Raw genomic sequence first — 19,626 nt, forward strand, 5'->3', positions numbered from 1 at the left:
GATAAGCAGCTGCACCAGAGACCTGTGTGAGCCTCTAGTACGTAAGGGAACGGTGCGTCTCACAGCGCCTCCCACGGAGTGGGGCGCGTTATGGGTTCCACTCAGTCCATGGTTACCGCGTTAGAGGCCGTGCTGAGACAACGTGATATAAAGGTAGGGGGCCGTGTGCTCAAAAATTTTGTAAAAGAGGTAGATCGTGTAGCGCCGTGGTTTGCTTGTTCCGGCTCCTTGACTTTGAGCTCTTGGAACAAACTAGGCAGAGACCTTGACCGCAAGTACACAGAGGGAGACCTCCGTCAGGGCACCAAGACCATTTGGAAGTTTATTAAAAATTGCTTAGAAGATGAGGGCTGTAAACCGGTAGTGATAGTAGGGCAAAATACATTAGAGGAGGTCCAAGACAGCATGTCAGAAACTGAACGGAGTGAGAGGATGGGTACCCGCAGGAGGAGAGACATCTCCCATAAAAGAAAGGGCCCTCCCGGTAAGTCTACGGACGAGGGAGAGATTATAAAACAACAGGGTGACACTCCCGGCACATCTGCCGGTAAAGGAGGGATTTCAAAACCCAGACAAAAGTTGGAAGGGAAAGAAGGAGGCCTCTACCCTATGCAAGAGCTGGGGGCCTTAAAACAAGAATTAGAAGATTTAAATCTGGATGAGTCCGACTCCGATCCCCTCAGCCCTAGTGAGGAATCCGATTTGGAGGAGGAAGCTGCCAGGTACGAGGAGGAGAGATATCATCCCGACAGGCGGCGGAGACCACTCGGGGAGTGGAAATGCCGGCCGCCCCCAGTGGCCCCCGCACGGCCTGCGCCTTCGGCGCCTCCTCCTTACGTGCAGTCTTCTAATCCCTTCTCATTCCTCTCTGATAAAGTGAGGAAAAAGGTTCAAGCTGCCTTCCCAGTTTTTGAGGTTGAGGGCGGAGGGAGAGTTCATGCCCCCGTCGAGTACACCCAAATTAAGGATCTAGCAGAGGCGGTTAGAAAATATGGTGTAAATGCCAATTTTACTCTAGTAATGCTAGAAAGGTTTGCTGGTGTGGCTATGACACCCGCTGACTGGCAAATGTTGGCTAAGGCAGCGCTCCCTACCATGGGTCAATACATGGAATGGAAGGCGCTATGGCATGAGGCTGCACAAGCTCAAGCCAGGGCAAACGCTGCTGCACTGACCCCCGAGCAGCGAGATTGGACCTTTGATATGTTAACAGGCCAGGGCCCATTTGCCGCTGATCAGACGGCTTTCCCATGGGGTGCTTATGTTCAAGTTTCTAGCACTGCCATTAAGGCTTGGAAGGCACTCCCCCAAAAAGGGGAAGCTTCTGGACAACTTACTAAGATCATTCAGGGACCTCAGGAACCATTCTCAGATTTTGTGGCTCGAATGACAGAAGCAGCGGGGCGCATCTTTGGGGACCCTGATCAGGCTGCGCCTCTTGTTGAACAACTGATTTTTGAGCAGGCGACCCAGGAATGCCGCGCGGCCATAGCGCCCAGAAAAGGTAAAGGTGTACAGGATTGGCTCAGAGTTTGTCGAGAACTCGGGGGACCCCTGACCAATGCAGGGCTGGCAGCTGCCATCCTCCAGTCGCAGAGACTGCCTAGACAGGGACAGCCAAGACAGGGGCGGAACCAGAGAGTTTGTTTTAAATGCGGTCAACCGGGACATTTAAAAAAGGACTGCCAAGCCCCGGACAGGGATAAGGGCCCCCAGAGTACAGACTCCCTCTGTTCCCGCTGTTCCAAGGGATATCATAAGGCTGCTCTCTGCCGTTCCATTAGAGATATCAAAGGGCGACTCCTTCCGCCACTCACAGAACAACACCAAGTGGTTCAAAAAAACGTGAAGATGGGCCCCCGTTCCCAGGGCCCCCACAAGTATGGGGACAAGGCCAACCAGAGTCGAGGAGAAAGGGAGGAGAGCCTGTCGGAAGACACACAGGATTGGACCTGCACGCCTCCTCCGACTTCTTATTAATGCCACAAATGGGCGTCCAGCCGGTTCCTGTGCAGCCTATTCGACCCCTACTGCCTGGAACCGTGGGCCTTATAATTGGCAGAGGATCGTTAACTTTAAACGGTCTTATTGTCTACCCTGGGGTAGTTGACTGTCAACATAGCCCCGAGATCCAAGTCCTGTGCACATGCCCAGGAGGAGTTTTTTCTATTACCAAAGGAGACAGGATAGCTCAATTGCTGCTCCTCCCAGAGGTCGCCGGACCTTCAGAGCCTGGGCGAGAAAAAATGGGCTCCTCGGGCATGGATTCCGCCTACCTGATGGTCTCCCTAAATGAGAGACCTAAGCTAAAGTTGTGGGTTGAGGGAAAATTGTTTGAAGGCATTATGGATACTGGTGCAGATAAGAGTATTATTTCCACCCATTGGTGGCCAAAGTCTTGGCCTGTCATTAAGTCCTCACATTCTCTACAAGGCCTCGGTTATCAGGCCAGTCCTACTATTAGTTCCGCTACCTTGTCCTGGAAAACGACAGAGGGACAAGAGGGACATTTTACTCCCTACGTGCTTCCGCTCCCCGTTAACCTCTGGGGGCGTGATATTTTACAAAAGATGGGAGTTAAGTTGTCTAATGAATACTCCTCTCAAGCTAAGGAGATAATGGCCAAGATGGGTCATAAACAGGGAAGGGGTTTAGGAGCCAGGGAACAGGGCCGGGTTGAACCCATTCTCCCTGAAGGCAACCCAGGTAGACAGGGTCTGGGTTTTTCCTAGGCGCCATTGAGGCAGCACGACCCATTCCGTGGAAAACGGAGGATCCGGTGTGGGTTCCTCAATGACCATTGTCCTCTGAGAAATTGAGGGCAGCAACACAGATAGTACAGGAGCAGCTAAGGCTTGGACATCTTGAACCGTCCACCTCTCCCTGGAATACCCCGATATTTGTAATCAAAAAAAGGTCGGGAAAATGGAGATTGCTCCACGACCTGAGAGCCATTAATAAACAGATGAACTCTTTTGGCCCCGTACAAAGGGGTCTTCCGCTTCTCTCCGCCTTACCTAAAGGTTGGCCTTTAGTTATTATAGATATTAAGGATTGCTTTTTTTCCATCCCCTTATGTCCCCTAGATAAGCCCCGCTTTGCATTTACTCTCCCTTCACTTAATCATATGGAACCTGATAAGAGGTTCCAATGGAAGGTTTTGCCTCAGGGTATGGCAAATAGCCCCACCATGTGTCAACTATATGTTCAAGAAGCTCTGAGCCCTTTAAGGCACCGGTTTCCCTCCCTAATCCTGATTCATTATATGGATGATGTCCTGTTATGCCACAAAGATTTGACAGTTTTACAAAAGGCATATCCTTGCTTACAGTCCATCTTGTTACACTGGGGCCTACAAATTGCTGCTGATAAAGTTCAGATTGCAAATACTGGACATTTTTTGGGGTCTATTATCTTTCCTGATAAGATTGTCCCACAAAAGGTGGAGATAAGAAGGGACCACTTACAAACTCTAAATGATTTTCAAAAATTGTTGGGAGACATCAACTGGCTCAGACCCTTTCTAAAAATCCCCTCTGCGGCCCTGAAGCCGCTGTTTGACATTCTTGAGGGTGATAGCCATCTGACTTCTCCCAGGTCCCTCACTCCGCCAGCAGAACAGGCCTTGCGGTTGGTAGAACAGGCCATACGGGGAGCTCAATTGACACGTCTTGATGACACATTGCCCTTTTCCTTGTGCCTTTGTAAAACAAAGGGACTGCCAACTGCCGTGCTTTGGCAAAATGGCCCCCTTTTGTGGGTCCATCCCAATGCTTCACCAGGGAAAATCATTGATTGGTATCCCGATGCTGTGGCCCGGCTTGCCTTACGTGGACTTAAGGCCTCTCTCACTCACTTTGGCAAATATCCAGAAATGATGATAGTTCCCTATACTTTGCCTCAGGTTCAAGCCCTGACGGCTGCCTCCAATGAATGGGCCATATTGGTCGCCTCGTTTCCAGGGCAGATAGACAATCATTATCCCCAACACCCTCTTTTGCATTTTGCCTTGTCCCAAGCAGTGGTTTTTCCCCGGGTAACATCCTCTGTGCCCTTAATAGATGGCTTGGTAGTCTATACTGATGGCTCCAAGACGGGGATTGGAGCCTATGTGATTGACGGTCAGGTTGTCTCCAAAAGGTATATTGAAACCTCCCCCCAGGTTGTTGAATGTTTGGTAGTCCTAGAGGTTTTACAGACCTTTTCTGGCCCTGTAAATGTTGTCTCTGATTCTAATTATGTAGTAAATGCAGTTAATCATCTTGAGCTTGCTGGTATCATCAAGCCATCCAGTAGGGTGGCTTGCGTCTTTCAACAAATTCAAAATTGCTTGTTAGCTCGGCGACACCCATTTTATATAACTCATATACGGGCACATTCAGGTCTCCCTGGCCCTATGGCACTAGGAAATGACCTGGCCGACAAAGCTACAAAGCTGATTGCTGTTGCCATGTCTTCCAATCTGGAAGCTGCTAAAAGCTTCCATGAACGGTTTCATGTAACGGCCGAAACCTTGCGCCGTCAGTTTTCCTTAACTAGAAAAGAAGCTAGAGAAATAGTGACCCAATGTCAAAACTGTTGCCAATTTTTGCCTATATCTCATGTGGGGGTCAACCCAAGAGGCGTAAGACCGCTGCAGGTTTGGCAAATGGATGTTACCCATGTTGCCTCTTTTGGAAAACTCCAGTATTTACATGTGTCCATTGACACTTGTTCTGGTATTTTACATGCTTCTCCCCTATCGGGAGAGAAGGCTTCCCATGTAATCCAACATTGTCTCGAGGCCTGGAGTGCCTGGGGTAAGCCCAGGGTCCTTAAAACAGATAATGGACCTGCCTACACTTCCCAAAAATTCAGACAGTTCTGCCATTATATGGAAGTAACCCATTTGACTGGCCTACCCTATAACCCCCAAGGACAAGGTATCGTAGAACGTGCCCATCGCACATTAAAATCATACTTACAAAAACAAAAAGGGGGAATTATGAAGGAACTTCCTCCAGTACCAAGGACAGTGATTTCCCTGGCATTATTTACTTTAAATTACCTGAATTTAGATGAGCATGGACAAACAGCGGCCGAGCGTCATTGCTCAGAGCCAGACAGGCCAAAAGAAATGGTAAAATGGAAAGATGTGTTGTCTAACGAATGGAAAGGACCGGATCCTATTCTTATAAGATCCAGGGGAGCTGTGTGTGTTTTCCCACAGAATGAAGATAACCCTTTCTGGGTCCCTGAGAGGCTTACCAGGACGGTCCCAGAACGGAAGGATGGCGCCAAGACCCCATCTGAGCTGGAAGATCTGGCTGTTCCTCCCTATTCTGATGGTGATGATCAAGACCCCAACGGCCTTGGGCGAGCCGCGCTGGGGGATACTGTCGACCTTCCCCCTCCCGATGCCAGTTCATCATGATACTAGGTTGTTTCCTCGGTTTTTCAGTTCTAATAAGACTTTGGATCTACCTTATCTACCTGAAGACACGGAGATAGCGGGTATTGGAAAAAGTCGAAATTTTTCTTTAACAGGCAGTCTATGTTTTTGGATGGTTTCTAATCGGTCCTGGTCTGAGATTCCATGCATAAAGCTTTATAATCAAACCGCGGCGTGGTTTGATAGGCCAGAACATCCAGGTTCGGCCAATGCTTCTTGGCTGTCTGGAGTGTGGCCTGCTTTTGATCCAAAGAACAATACCAGTATTCCCTCTCAGGCAAAATGGGCCCCGTATTGCCTGAGCCCCAGAAGGGAGGGAGATACCCCGCCCTGGACGGGCTGCCAGTCTAAAAAGGCGGGGTGGGCACTAAAAAATTACTTTACCTTTTCGCCTTATATGGGTACCCAGTATAATGCTACCTCTTCAGGCCTAAATTGGACATATCAAAACCCCACGATGGCGATCCGTTCCAACCCATTTGATGTTTGGCTGTTGTGTGGGGTAAATGGCAGCTGCACGGACCTTTCACCGTTTGCCTTTTCAAAAGGCGGTGGTTGGGGAAATGCCTCTTTTGAGTGGAATGTGACTGAGTCCTTTGAATCCACTGTGTCCATAAAACAGCTTGGAACAAATTACTCTGTCCCGCCAACACCAGTTTGCCTTTATCCTCCTTTCATGTTTATTTTAACTAATATTAGTGATGAGAGGAGTCAGATTGCTTGTGATAACTATACTTGCTTTTATGCACAGTGCTGGAATGCTACGCTGTTCAATTTGGCCATAGTTGCTCGAATGCCTAGATGGATTCCTGTCCCAGTAGAAGCTCCCAATACTATGGTCTTGTTCAGGCAGAGGAGGGATTTTGGTCTCACTGCGGCAATAGTCGCCGCCGTATCCCTGGCGGCAGGTGCAGCCACAGCTGCTGCCGTCTCCTTGACTACCACGGTACAGACTGCCACCACGTTGAATAATTTGTCCTCCGCGGTAACACAGGCCCTAGAAACACAGACTGCGCTAAACGCTCAGCTGAAGGGAGGATTAATGGTGGTTAACCAGCGGGTAGATCTTGTGCAGGAACAAATAGACGTTTTATGGCAAATTGCTCAATTGGGGTGTCAATGGAAATATTCAGGATTGTGTGTCACTAGTGTCCAATATGAAAATTTTACCAAGGCTGCAAATTTGTCTAACAGATTATCTCAGTATCTTTTAGGAAATTGGACGGGACAATTTGACGATCTGATGACCTTGCTGCGCACGGCCATTGTGTCCGTGAATTCAACAAGAGTGGATGTCTCCTTCGCAGTCGGACTGTCCTCATGGATTAAAACGGCCGTGTCCCACTTCAAGGAGTGGGCAGGAGTGATTGGGGTTGGCATGTTCTTATGTGGGGGAACTGTGCTCCTACTATGGTTGGTCTGCAGATTAAAAGCCCAGACCCAGAGAGACAGGGTAGTCATTGCCCAGGCATTTCTAGCCCTGGAACAGGGGGCCAACCCTGACGTTTGGCTGTCCATGCTTAAGGATTAGCCTGCTCTGACTCCCCTTCCCCCTTCCTGTTGGCTGGCCTCCCTGAAGCTTGTTCAGAGGAGTTCGCCCTTGCTCAAACAGGTCTATGTGTAACAACAGGCTCCAGTGTGTCCAGAGACGGGCAACTTCCCCCAGACTTGAACCAACCTAAGACATGGTGCCCGGTGGCGATAGGGTCAACCTATGACGGGTAAGGTCAAAGTCTGTGGAGGGACGACCTAGGAGAGGAACGCTGGCTAATTTGTCCGCGACCGCCGAGCTTGTACCAGCCGCTTTAAATGATAAAAAAGGGGGAGATGTGAGGAGCTGCCCGAAATCGCCATTATAAGATGGCGCTGATTTCCGGTGGAGGGCAGGGCTGCTCGGTAACACGCCTGGGCCGATTAGGCAGCCACCAATAAGGTAGGAGCACGTCCTAGGCGAGGAGCAGTCTCTATATAAAGGGCGCGGGTTCCCTCGCTCGGGGTCTCCATTTTTGGCAAGCTTATGCTCTCCCTCTCAAGATGCATTAAAGCTGATCTGCAGAAGGATCCTTTGTGTGCCGCGTCGTTCTTGCTGGCGAGACGGTAGCGCGGGACAGACTAGGGTGGTCATTGCACATATATGTGAATACCCTAAAAGCCACTAAATTGTACAATTTAAATTTGTAAATATATCTCAATCAAGCAATTAAATACACAAAACACAAAACAATAAAAGATCATAAACCCATCTATTTCACAACTTAAAATCCATTTTGAATAGACAATCTTAATAAGCCTACATTTATTTCAAATGAATCTATAATTAATAACCTTCTGAAGCAGAAAGCACCAGGCCCAGATGGGTTCAATTGTGTATTCTGCCAAACATAGAAGAAATTATACCAATTCTGTACAATCTCTTCCAGACGATAGAAGAAGCAGAGGGAATAGAGATTGAGTATCTTTTATCCAAAATGCTTGGGGCCTGAAGTGTTTTGGATTTGGGATTTCTTTTTTCATATTTTGGAATATTTGCAGAACACATACAATTTGAACATCCCTAATTCAAAAATCCAAAATCTGGAATGCTCCAGTGAGCACTTGCTTTGAGTGTCATGTCAGCACTCAAAAAGTTTTAGGTTTTGGTGCATTTGGGGTTTGAATTTTTTGGATTAGGGATGCTTAATCTGTTCTTCCTGACTCATTCTATGTAGCCAGCATTAAATAGCAAAACCAGGCAAAGACATAAAAAGAAAATAAAACTACATACCAATATCTCTCGTGAACATAGATGCAAACATCCTCAACAAAATACTGGCAAATCAAATCCACCAATGTGTAAAAATAATTCTACACCCAGACCAAGTGGAATTTATTCCAGGTATGCAAGGCTGATGTGACATTTGAAAATCAATTAATGTAATCTACCACAACAACAGGCTGTTGAAGGAAAACCACACGATCATATCAATGGATGCATAAAAAACATTAGAGAAAATCCAACAGCCACTCATGACTTTAAAAAAAAGAAAGAAAAACCTCAGAGCACCTCTGTTTGCAACAGCCAAGATATGGAGCAAAAGGAAATGTCCATCAATGGATGACTGGTCAGGAAACTGGGGTATATATACACTGTGGAATACTACCCTGACGTAAAAAAGAATGAAACACTCCCGATAGCAACAACATGGATGAACCTGGAGTAACTTATTTTGACTGAAATAAGCAAAGCACATAGGGATATGAACACATACCACATGTGTTCACTCATATGTGGGAGCTAAGAGAGAAGGAAAGAAGGAAAGAAAGACCACAATAGTGTGCTGGTCTTACAGATGGAGGGAACATTCCTAAGGCCACAAAGTGGAGTGGGGGTCGGGGGGGGAGATGGGGAGGAAAGTTGGGGCATAATTGGGTGGGGTAAAAACACAAAACAAAACAAAACTCCTCAAATTACAGTTTTACAATGGACACATTTTATGTATAGATTATGACTCAATAAAGTTGATTTAAAATAAAAAACCAAAAAAACAAAAACCAAACTTGAAATAGAGGGGTACATGTACAAAACCCCTACAGCTAACATCATACCTAATGGTTAAAAACTGGAAGCTTTCCTGCTAAGATGAGGAACAAAACAAAGATGTTCCTGCTCGCCAATTTTTTTCATCATCATACTAGAAATCCTGGGTAACACAATATCACAAGAAGGGGACATAAAAAGTATACGGATTGGGAGGGAAAAAATAAAACTGTCTTTGCTCAGAGATGACATGTTTGTCTGTGTAGAAAATCAGAAGGATTAAATAAACATATTTAAAAAATGCTCATGGAACTAATAAGCAATTAAATCAAGGTTGCAGGTTACAAGGTTAATATAAAGAAGTTAATCGTTCTCCTTCATACCAGAAACGAACAATTGGAATTTGAAATTAAAAACACAATATAATTTACATTAGCACCCCACAATGCAAAAGACTTAGGGATCACCTAGATATACACACTTATACTGACACTCTCACACACACACACACACACACACACACAGACACACACGCACACGCACACGCACACATGCACACCCATAAGATCTGTATGAGGAAATCTACAAAACTCCAAAGAAAGAAGTCAAAGAACTGAATAAATGACATATTCTGTGTTTTTGGGTACAAACTCAAGATGTTATCAGGATATCAGTTCTTCCCAACGGACCTATAGATTCATCACCATCAAAGCAAGTTATTTTGTGAATATGATCAAATGGATTCTAATGCTTACATGGAGAAGCAAAGACCCAGAATACCCAATACCATACTGAAGAGGAAGAAGAAAGTCAAATGACTGACACTACCCAATGTCAAGACTCACTTTAAAGCAACGGTGTTCCAGACACTGTGGTATTGGTGAAAGAATAAGCAGATCGAGCATTGGAATATAATTGAGAGGCCAGAAACAGATCCACACAAATATAGTCAACTGAACTTTGAAAAAGGGACAAAGGCAATGCAATGGAGAAAAGATAGTCTCTAAAACAAATGGTGCTGAAACAACTGCACACCCAAATGCAACAACCTGAATCTAGACACAGACCCGTTAAGTCTTTGTAAATAATAGCTCAAACTGGATCACAGACCCAGCAAAAGGCAAGTTATAGAACATAGGAGAAAACCCAGATGATTTGGGGTTTTTATATATAACGCCGAAGGCACAATCTATGAAAGAAGTCTTTAATAACTTGGACTTCATTAAAATTGAAAACGTCTACTTTGCAAAAGACACTGTCTTTCTTTTTTGGTACCTGAATAATAACTGCCACTGCCATAAAAACTCAAGAAAATTCAAAACCCACTAGTTAAATAAAAATGCTAACAATGAGGAAAAAAAAAAGTTTATCTACAACCCAGGAAACCAACAAAAACAGAAGACAAACATTAAATCAGAAAGAAATGAACAAAAGACACTTAAGACATCCAAACAAAAATCAATAAAATGCTAGGAGTAAATCAACACTTTTCAATAACAACTCTTAATGTAAAAGGATTAAATTCCTCACTCAAAAGACAGACACTGACTGACTGGAGTAAAAGTATGGACCCAACTGTTTGCTGCCTTCAAGAGACTCACCTCACCCATAAAGACACACATAGACTGAGAGTGAAAGGATGGAAAAAGATATACCATGCAAATAGAAATGAAAAATGAGCCAGAGTAGCTATTCTTATATCTGATAAAATAGACTTTAAACTAAAAACCATAAAAAGAGATAAAGAGGGCCACTACATAAGGATAAAAGGATTCATCCATCAAGAAGACATAACAACCATAACTATATATGCACCCAATGTTGGAGCAGCCAGATTTATAAAGCAAACTCTAATTGGCCTAAAGAAGGAGATAGACAATAATACCATAACAGCAGGGGACCTGAGCACCCTACTATCAATATTGGGCAGATCATCTAGGCAAAGAATCAGCAGAGAAACACAAGATCTAAACAACACTCTAGACCAATTGGACTTGGCAGATATCTACAGAACATTCCATCCAGAAACCTCAGAATATTCATTCTCCTCATCAGCACATGGATCATTCTCCAGGATAGATCACATGTTAGGTCAAAATCAAGTCTCAGCAAATTCAAAAAAATTGGAATTATCCCATGTATTTTTTCAGATCACAATGGATTAAAACTAGAAATCAATAACAAACGAAATTCTGGAAACAATACAAACACATGGAAATTAAAGAGCATTCTACTTAATGACATATGGGTCCAAGAAGAAATCAAACAGGAAATCAAAAATTTATTGAAACTAATCAAAACAATGATACATCATACCAAAACCTGTGGGATACTGCAAAAGCAGTACTAACTGGGAAATTTCTCACATTAAATGCTTACTTCAGAAGAATGGAAAGATGGCAAGTAAACAATCGAATACTTCAACTTAAAGAACTAGAAAAACAAGAACCATCCAAACCCAGATTTAGCAGATGGACAGAAATCATTAAGATCAGAGGAGAACTAAATGAAATAGAAATCTGAAAAATGATACAAAAGATCCATGAAACAAAAAGTTGGTTTTTTGAAAAGATAAATAAAATTGACAAACCACTAGCATGGCTAACTAAAAGGAGATGACAGAAGCCCCAAATAACAAAAATTAGAAATGAAAAAGGTGGTATTACAACTGATACTGCAGAAATACAAGAAATCATTATTGACTACTATAAACCACTATATGCCAACAAATTTGAAAATCTGGAGGAAATGGCTAAATTTCGGGACCCACGCAAACTGCCAAAACTGAGCCATGATGATGTAGAAAATCTGAACAGACCAATAACACTAAAAGAGATTGAAGCTGTTATCAGAAGGCTCCCAACAAAGAAAAGCCCAGGACCAGATGGGTTCACTGCAGAATTCTACCAAATATTCAAAGAGCAATTGACACCAGTTCTCTACAAACTATTCCAAAAGGTTGAAACAGAGGCAATTCTCCCAAACTCATTCTATGAAGCAAACATCACCCTGATACCAAAACCAGACAAAGATATAATAAGAAAAGAAAACTGCAGGCCAATATCCTTGATGAATATAGATGCAAAAATCCTCCATAAAATACTAGCTAACAGAGTACAGCAGCACATACGCAAAATTATACAACGTGATCAAGTGGGATTCGTCCCAGGGATGCAAGGTTGGTTCAACATATGCAAAGCAATAAATGTGATACACCACATCAACCAAATCAAACACGAGGACCATATGATCATCTCTATTGATGCTGAAAAAGCATTTGACAAAATTCAACACTCGTTCGTGATAAAGACTCTCTACAATTTAGGTAGAGACGGAAAGTATCTCAACATAATTAAAGCCATTTATGATAAACCCACTGCCAATATCATTCTGAATGGGGAAAAGCTTTCCCTTAAGAACAGGAACTAGACAAGGATGCCCACTCTCACCTCTCCTATTGAACATAGTGTTGGAAGTACTAGCCAGATCAATCAGAGAAGAGAAGGAAATAAAGGGCATCCAGATTGGAAAAGATGAAGTCAAACTGTCCCTGTTTGCAGATGACATGAAACAGCCTAAAGCCTCTACAAAAAAACTCTTGGAGTTGATAAATGATTTCAGCAAAGTTGCAGGATACAAAATCAACACAGAAAAATCGGTAGCATTTCTATTCTCCAGTAGTGAACATGCAGAAAGAGAAATCAAGAAAGCTTGCCCATTTACGATAGCCACCCATAAAATAAAATACTTAGGAATAGAGTTAACCAAGGATGTGAAAAAGCTCTATACTGAGAATTACAAACCACTGTTGAGAGAAATTAAAGAGGACACAAGAAGATGGAAAGATATCCCATGCACTTGGATTGGAAGAATCAACATTGTGAAAATGTCCATACTACCCAAAGTGCTATACAAATTCAATGCAATCCCCACGAAAATTCCAATTACATTTTTCTCAGAAAAGGAAAAAGCTATCTAGACATTTATACGGAATAACAAAAGACCATTCATAGTCAAAGCAGTTCTGAGCAAAAAGAAAGAAAGAAGGAAGGAAGGAAGGAAGGAAGGAAGGAAGGAAGGAAGGAAGGAAGGAAGGAAGGAAGGAAGGAAGGAAGGAAGGAAGGAAGGAAGGAAGGAAGGAAGGAAGGAAGGAGGGAGGGAAAGAAAGAAAGAAAGAAAGAAAGAAAGAAAGAAAGAAAGAAAGAAAGAAAGAAAGAAAGAAAGAAAGAAAGAAAGAAAGAACGAAAGAAAGAAAGAAAGAAAGAAAGAAATATAAAAATAAAGCTGGAGTCATAACACTACCTGACTTCAAGCTATAATACAAAGCTATAATAACCAAAACAGCATGGGACTGGCATAAAAACAGACAGAGTGATCAATGGAATAGAATAGAGAATCCGGAAATCAACCCACCCACCTACAGCCATCTGATCTTTGACAAAGACACCAAGCCTATACATTCGGGAAGAGACTGCCTCTTCAGCAAATGGTGCTGGGATAACTGGATATCCATATGCAGGAGAACGAAACTAGACCCATATCTCTCATCATATACCAATATCAACTCAAAATGGATTAAAGAATTAAATATACACCCTGAAACAATAAGACTACTTAAAGAAAACATAGGAGAAGCACTCCAGGAAGTGCGACTGGGCACTGACGTCGTGAATACAACCCCCAAAGCATGGGCTACTAAAGGAAAAATAAACAAGTGGGATTATATCAAACTAAAAAGGCTCTGCACAGCAAAAGAAACAATTAACAGAGTTAAAGACAACCAACATAGTGGGAGAAAACATTTGCAAAATATACATTGGACAAAGGATCAATATCCAGAATACACAATGAACTCAAACAACTTTGCAACAGAAAAACAAGTAACCCAATTAAAAAATGGGCAAAGGAGCTGAATAGGCATTTTTCAAAGGAAGACCCACAAATGGCCAACAGATACATGAAAAAATGCCCAACATCACTTATCATCAGGGAAATGCAAACTAAAACCACATCTGTTATTCCACCAAGAAAAAAACACATACAAATTCTGTTTTGGTTATTTTAACATGTTTTACTTTCTAAGTTGGAAATGCAGTATGTTGTCATTACACAATGAAAGCAATAAAAACATTATTAACTATTTTTATTAATTATTATTTTTTACATTCTTTTCTCTAAGTCTTTGGAATACAGTATGTTATTCCAACATGTAACCAACAAGAACAAAATTATTTAATTTTAATTATTTTTTTAACTGAGTCTGAAAAAAGTATGTTATCATTTTAACATGGAAACAGTATAAACACATTAACTACCTTGCAACTTGTTTCTTACTAAGTCTTTAAATTGTGGTCTGATTTCATTTCAACAGGGAATGCTGTACATTAATTTTTAATTAGTAACTTTTCATTCATTTTTGTTACTGACTCATTGACATTCAGTCTGTTGGCATTTCAGCATGTAAACGATTAGAAAAAGTTATTAATTAATATTACATCTTTTTCTTACTAAGTCGTTGAAATGCAATGTTTTACCATTTTAATGTGTAATCATACAAACAGATATTTAATTAGTTATTTTAACATTCTATTCTCTTACTAAGTCTTTGAAGTGCAGTGCTTTCACTTCAACGGGTAAACGATATGCACAAATTATTGCTGTAAGAGCAGAGGGAGCAAATGCATATGGAACGATGGGTACCATGAAGGGAACATACATGGTACATTGAGAGAGAGCTACAACATGGTAAAGTAAGGGAAGCAAAGGAAGTAAGGGAAGTACAATAAGTAAAGGGAAGTAAGAGAAAACCTCTCCGAGGAGGTAACATTAAAGCCATGACCTGAGTGTTGAGGAGCTATCCAACAGCATAAAGAGGCCAGCGTGGATTGAACAGAGTGTGTGGAAAAAAAAAAAAAAAACCTGGGGTACACGGGGTTTAAATAACTTTCCCAAACGCCCTAAGAAAGAGTAGGGGAACAGACAAATCATAGGAACAGCTGTATTCTGAGTGGCTGGAAGTAGGGGCTTTGTCTTATTTGCCTTTTTATTCTTAGCACCTGGAACAGTACTGAACTAATAAGAGATCCTTGGTGAATGGGTGTGATATAAGGAACGACTGAGCCACAGGTTTCTAAGACCTAAGAAAGGAGGTAGCAACGGACTGATAAAGACACCAGTAGGTAGTGGACATAGGTTTGGCTTGTTTGTTTTGGTTTGGTTTTTTTCCTTTTAGATGCAAATAGTTTCTCATAAGCAGCCTAAGGCCGTCATAAATATGAGAAGTTTAAAGGACCTTGGAGGGTAAAATTATTGGCTTCAATAACCACCAACTATTCCAAAATATCATCAAGAAAAGGTTTCAACTCTTTTGACTTGTGTCAAGTACCTGTAAGTGAACCAATTAGTCTGGACAGGGAAATGGTATACCATGACTAGGTCAGCCAATGTCACATACCCAACACTGTGGTCAGGAGCAAGGAGGAGGATTTGGAGGACAATGGGTAAGAGACCCATAGGACCTCTCAAAGCCCTCTGTTTTCTTTAGAGTTCTTTATTTTTATAGAGGTCAGTTACACATGGAATCTTCCTAACGCGAGGTTCCTGGAACTATAAAATTTTACATATGTGTCTCTAAAACTTGGGCTACAGGTGAGAACACTACGTGCTTTAATGGCCGCACGTCAGTGTTAAATCAAGTCCTTGTACCATGAAAATCACTCAGGAGAACTGGTCCAGCGCATGTCATTCCGCTTTACCACCTGCAGCATCGCCTTCAATTGGGCCTGCACTTCAGAAAGCTTCTGTCGGTTCAAACTGCGAGGATTATGCAATTGTTCATAGCAATGGACAGGGACAGGATAAATTACACGCTTCAGCTCCGTCAGGTTTGTTAAGTGCTGCAGAAGACTGGTGAGCACACGCATTGTAATGGGGTTGGAGGCGAAGCTAAAGACACAGAGGTGGGAACAGCGGCTCAGGGCCGGAATGACAGCAGTGAGAGTAGAATCAGTTATCAGGCAACTAGTTATCTGTAGATACTCCAGGGTGCCTGAGACACTTGCCAGCAGAGTCTGGAAGGACTCAGAAAGTTCCCGGGATATCTCGACGTTGCTGAGACTCAGCAATCTTAGATGGGTGGCTGCAGGGCTCTGGGACAGGACAGTGATGCCTCTGTTAGAAAGTCCACAGAAAGAGAGATACAATGCATCCAACTGAGGTGGCAGGTATCTGTAGACAGAAAAAAGAAAGTTATTTCTGCACAATGAGGATTGGACCAGGACAAGGAGTCCTGAGTTAGAGGTATCTACGGCTCTAGAATAAACTAATTTGCACATATGTTGCAACAGCAGTTAACAATGTGGGCTTTGGAATCAGACTCTAAGAAAATTACTTTTCCACTCTCAGATACAGTTTCTTAAATCTTTAAAACATGCACAATAGCAACTATTATGTAGAGTTGTGGGAAAGATTAAGTGGAAAAAAATTTAATGCACTTAGTACTTACAATGAAATCAATGGTGGATTTAGTTTACTTATTTGGTGGGGAGGGAACTGGGAAAGCAGTCAACTAAGGATTCCCTTTGACCAAAACCCAAATGACAAGCTCTCTACTCAGGGCCTAACGCTTGGGTAAAATACAGGAGCAAAATGATCTGGCAGTATTAACTGTTCTAGCCAGACCATGATGAGGTGCATCAGTGCCACAGCATAAAACATTTCTCCATCTGAACGTCTCCCCTTCCTCCCTAAAAGGCTGTAAACTCCAAGGGGAGAAAGACTGGGTCTTTTTCACCAATGTATCTACAGACTTATCATGGTGTCTGCACATGGTCGACTGACTGACTGAAAGAATGAATGATCACATCATAATTTTCTAGCTTCTCTAGCCTGGCCAGTTTCATACACCCAGCAGTGCCCATATTGAGGTGGAAGGAGGAATGGGTTACAAGGAGATTAGGAATATCCAAGAATGGTTGCTCTCCTGTCTTAACAACGGGGTGGTTCAGGGAACCCAGGTCTTTCCGCAGCTCCTCACCTGAGCAGTTCCTGAAGCGGATGCGTGCGGCAGGAATACAAACGGATCTGCTGAAGGGTGTTCATCTGCCCAAGATGGGTGAGAAAAGTCCCAAAGCGTCTCCTCACACAAGATGTAAAACGGATGTGAGACATACTAAGGCTGTGGAGGTGGGTCATCTGAGCCAAAAGGGTGGTGACTTGACTCAGATAAATGTCATCCACTTTCAGGTGACCAATGCATCCCATATCCAGAAGCTGCAGGATGTGTTCGTGGGCAAGCCTTCCATCAAATTGCAAAACTCTGCAGCAGAGGTGCAAGGACCCAAAGCTCTGCTCTACTTTATTTCGAAGTAAAGAAAGAAATCGCCCTGTTCTCCAGGTACTATCTAGGGAAATGTTCACTAATAATTCCACAGGTTCCCTGGATGACTGAGGCTCAGACTCTGAATTTACAGTTCCGGGGCACCTAACTCTTTGTGGGGCTTCTTCTGTTTTCACGATAGAGTGCTGAGAGTGAACACATGAACGAAAACAGAAAGGGAATGTGGTCCTGATCTCAGAGCATGTGGTCCTGCAGCCTGGATTCTGACTTAAATCTAGAATCCTCAGTTTTGGCTCCCTGTAAGGAGAGGAGAAGACAGAATATCTGAGAGGTAGCTGATTTTAATACAACCCAGCAGGATCAATGATGGGAAGCTGAAACAAAATCCCTTTATCCCTGGTCTTCAGTCCATACACCATTTACCAACAAAGCCTTTTCCATAAAAATTTAGCGCCTTTCTTTCTTTTCCCCATCTTTTCTTCTCTTCTGATGATCCCAGTCTCAATGCCCATGTCCTTTTTCCATGTAATCATACCCAGGAGGCATAATCTATTAATAGTATCCTCAATCCCTTCTGTTCCATAATCAACTCTGTAAGACATCAGAGTCCTTAAAGTGACCCCAAATGTTCCACCAACAGCCTCACAGAGATCCTCAGCATTCACCATTAACTACCTTTGAAAGACTGTTAGGCCGTCTCCTACGCCCGTCTCATACCCTCCTGCTGACTCACTATGTCTCTATTATACATAGTCTTACCAAGAAGAAGAGTTCTGGGCAGGAAGGATCTGTAGACCGTCAATCATAGCTTCGAAATTGTCATATTGTGACTCCCGTACTCTCAATGTCCCGACGTGGAGACAGGGATAGGGCCAAATCCTCACCATTTCCCTCAGTACCTTCTTATGACCACCCAAGAAGGCGGCAGTGAAAAACGGAGCGAACATGACTCTTGGGAGCTCTTCAAGGGCATGGATAGCTACACGTTCATTACTCAGCAGACTTCGTACAGCAAGGTCTAGTAGTGTGGCTGGGGCGTTTTTGTCCATCTTTATGAACCTGCTTCAGAGTGAAGAATATTTACAAATCCTGAGAAGACATCCACAGTCCCTTATCTGCCACCAAGGTTAGCAGTGGAGAAAATATTTATTGAATAAATACTTGGGTATTTCAGACAGTTCATGAAAAGATCCGTATTATCTTTTAATTCTGTTTTTCCATGAACTTTTTGAAGTACCCTTGTAGATGGTGAATCAGGCATCCACCTCAGGAGACCTCCACTGTAGACATAGAATAGGAATAGACTCGAGTGTGTGTGTAAGTGTTTACGTTTGTGTGTGCCTTCATACATATACATATTGGCATAAGATAAAATGTCAGTAGAAATCAGGGGTAAGTGAGCAGAAGACAACATTGACCATCTATCTACCTGCCTCTCAATACTTCCTTCCAAAATGATGCAAATCACCAAGAAAAAACAAATGTAAATCTGTCCAAAAGCACATACTCATCATCACTTAGAAACAGATGACAAAACTTCAAAATAATTGTGAGTAAAACGAGAAAAAGCACGATATTCCAGCACATGATCTGTCACACGCTCATCAGTGGGCTTAGTGGCAAGCAAAGACAGACCAAGAAGAGCTGCAAGAGATACTGAGGAAGAAAGATGGCAAGCTTAAAGTTGATCTAAAAGTACGGCCAGAATGACTAGGCCCATGATAAGTCTGAAAATACCAAAAAGATATCCTGGAAGATAAGAGCAGGGTCTATAGAGAAGAGACTTCAAAATATGTGACATTTAAAGAGGTAGGGAAGACTTACAAGACTTAAAAATAGCTTCACAGTGTTATAACACCAAAGTCAAGGGTTTGGATCCCCATATCAGCCCACCACAAAAAAAAAAAAAAAAAAAAAAAAAAAAATGGAAGAAGAAGAGAAACGGCAAAGAGGAAGGGTGAAGCATCCTTTGGCATTTAGTAATGATGGGGAAAAGAAACAAAAGGGGGAAAAAACAAAAATGGAAAAGAAAAATGCTCTTGCAGGACATGAGAGAACCACAGAATCAGAGCACTCAAAACTTCTCCCTCTGCCACCAAAACAAGCAAAGAAAAAGGCTTAAAGGCCTGGACTTTGCTATCCCGACAAAAATTGGCATCGTTAAAGTAGGATTTTTGTAAAACAAACCAATATCATACAAATACACCAAAGGAAGAAAGAAATTCCATACAAAAACATTCTTAAAAAAAGATGAGGAAACAAAACTTCTCACAAAGCAAACAACCATAAAGCGGAAAGAAACTAAGTGAACAGTTCAAACAGAATTAATCATATTCAAAC

At 42.6% G+C, this 19,626-nt stretch overlaps 2 protein-coding genes across 2 annotated transcripts; one reads left to right on the top strand and one right to left on the bottom strand.

The window, feature by feature from the left end:
* Positions 1 to 864: 864 nt before the first annotated feature.
* Positions 865 to 1,980, top strand: LOC134367601 (igE-binding protein-like; the record flags this gene model as incomplete). The annotated part of the gene is made up of 1 exon (XM_063084353.1): positions 865 to 1,980. A coding segment is annotated over one exon (1,116 nt), but the record flags the coding sequence as incomplete, so codon positions are not given.
* A 13,681-nt stretch (positions 1,981 to 15,661) lies between these two features.
* On the bottom strand, positions 15,662 to 18,335 carry LOC134368189 (melanoma antigen preferentially expressed in tumors-like). Its single transcript, XM_063084732.1, has 3 exons — positions 18,046 to 18,335; positions 16,984 to 17,583; positions 15,662 to 16,175 (listed from the first exon to the last, which is right to left on the bottom strand). Exons 1-3 carry the CDS (start codon positions 18,333 to 18,335, stop codon positions 15,662 to 15,664), a joined length of 1,404 nt encoding a protein of 467 aa, XP_062940802.1.
* Between the last annotated feature and the right edge of the window lie 1,291 nt (positions 18,336 to 19,626).

This window comes from Cynocephalus volans, chromosome X (assembly GCF_027409185.1).
Source record: "Cynocephalus volans isolate mCynVol1 chromosome X, mCynVol1.pri, whole genome shotgun sequence".
NCBI lineage: Eukaryota > Metazoa > Chordata > Mammalia > Dermoptera > Cynocephalidae > Cynocephalus > Cynocephalus volans.

Excerpts from the sequence above, each read along its gene's own strand:
- LOC134368189 (XM_063084732.1), bottom strand. The coding sequence starts at position 18,335 with ATGGACAAAAACGCCCCAGCCACACTACTAGACCTTGCTGTACGAAGT. Across the intron at positions 17,584-18,045 it reads GCCCAGAACTCTTCTTCTTG|GGAGCCAAAACTGAGGATTC; the intron begins GTAAGACTATGT and ends CTCTCCTTACAG. Across the intron at positions 16,176-16,983 it reads CCGCTTCAGGAACTGCTCAG|ATACCTGCCACCTCAGTTGG; the intron begins GTGAGGAGCTGC and ends TTCTGTCTACAG.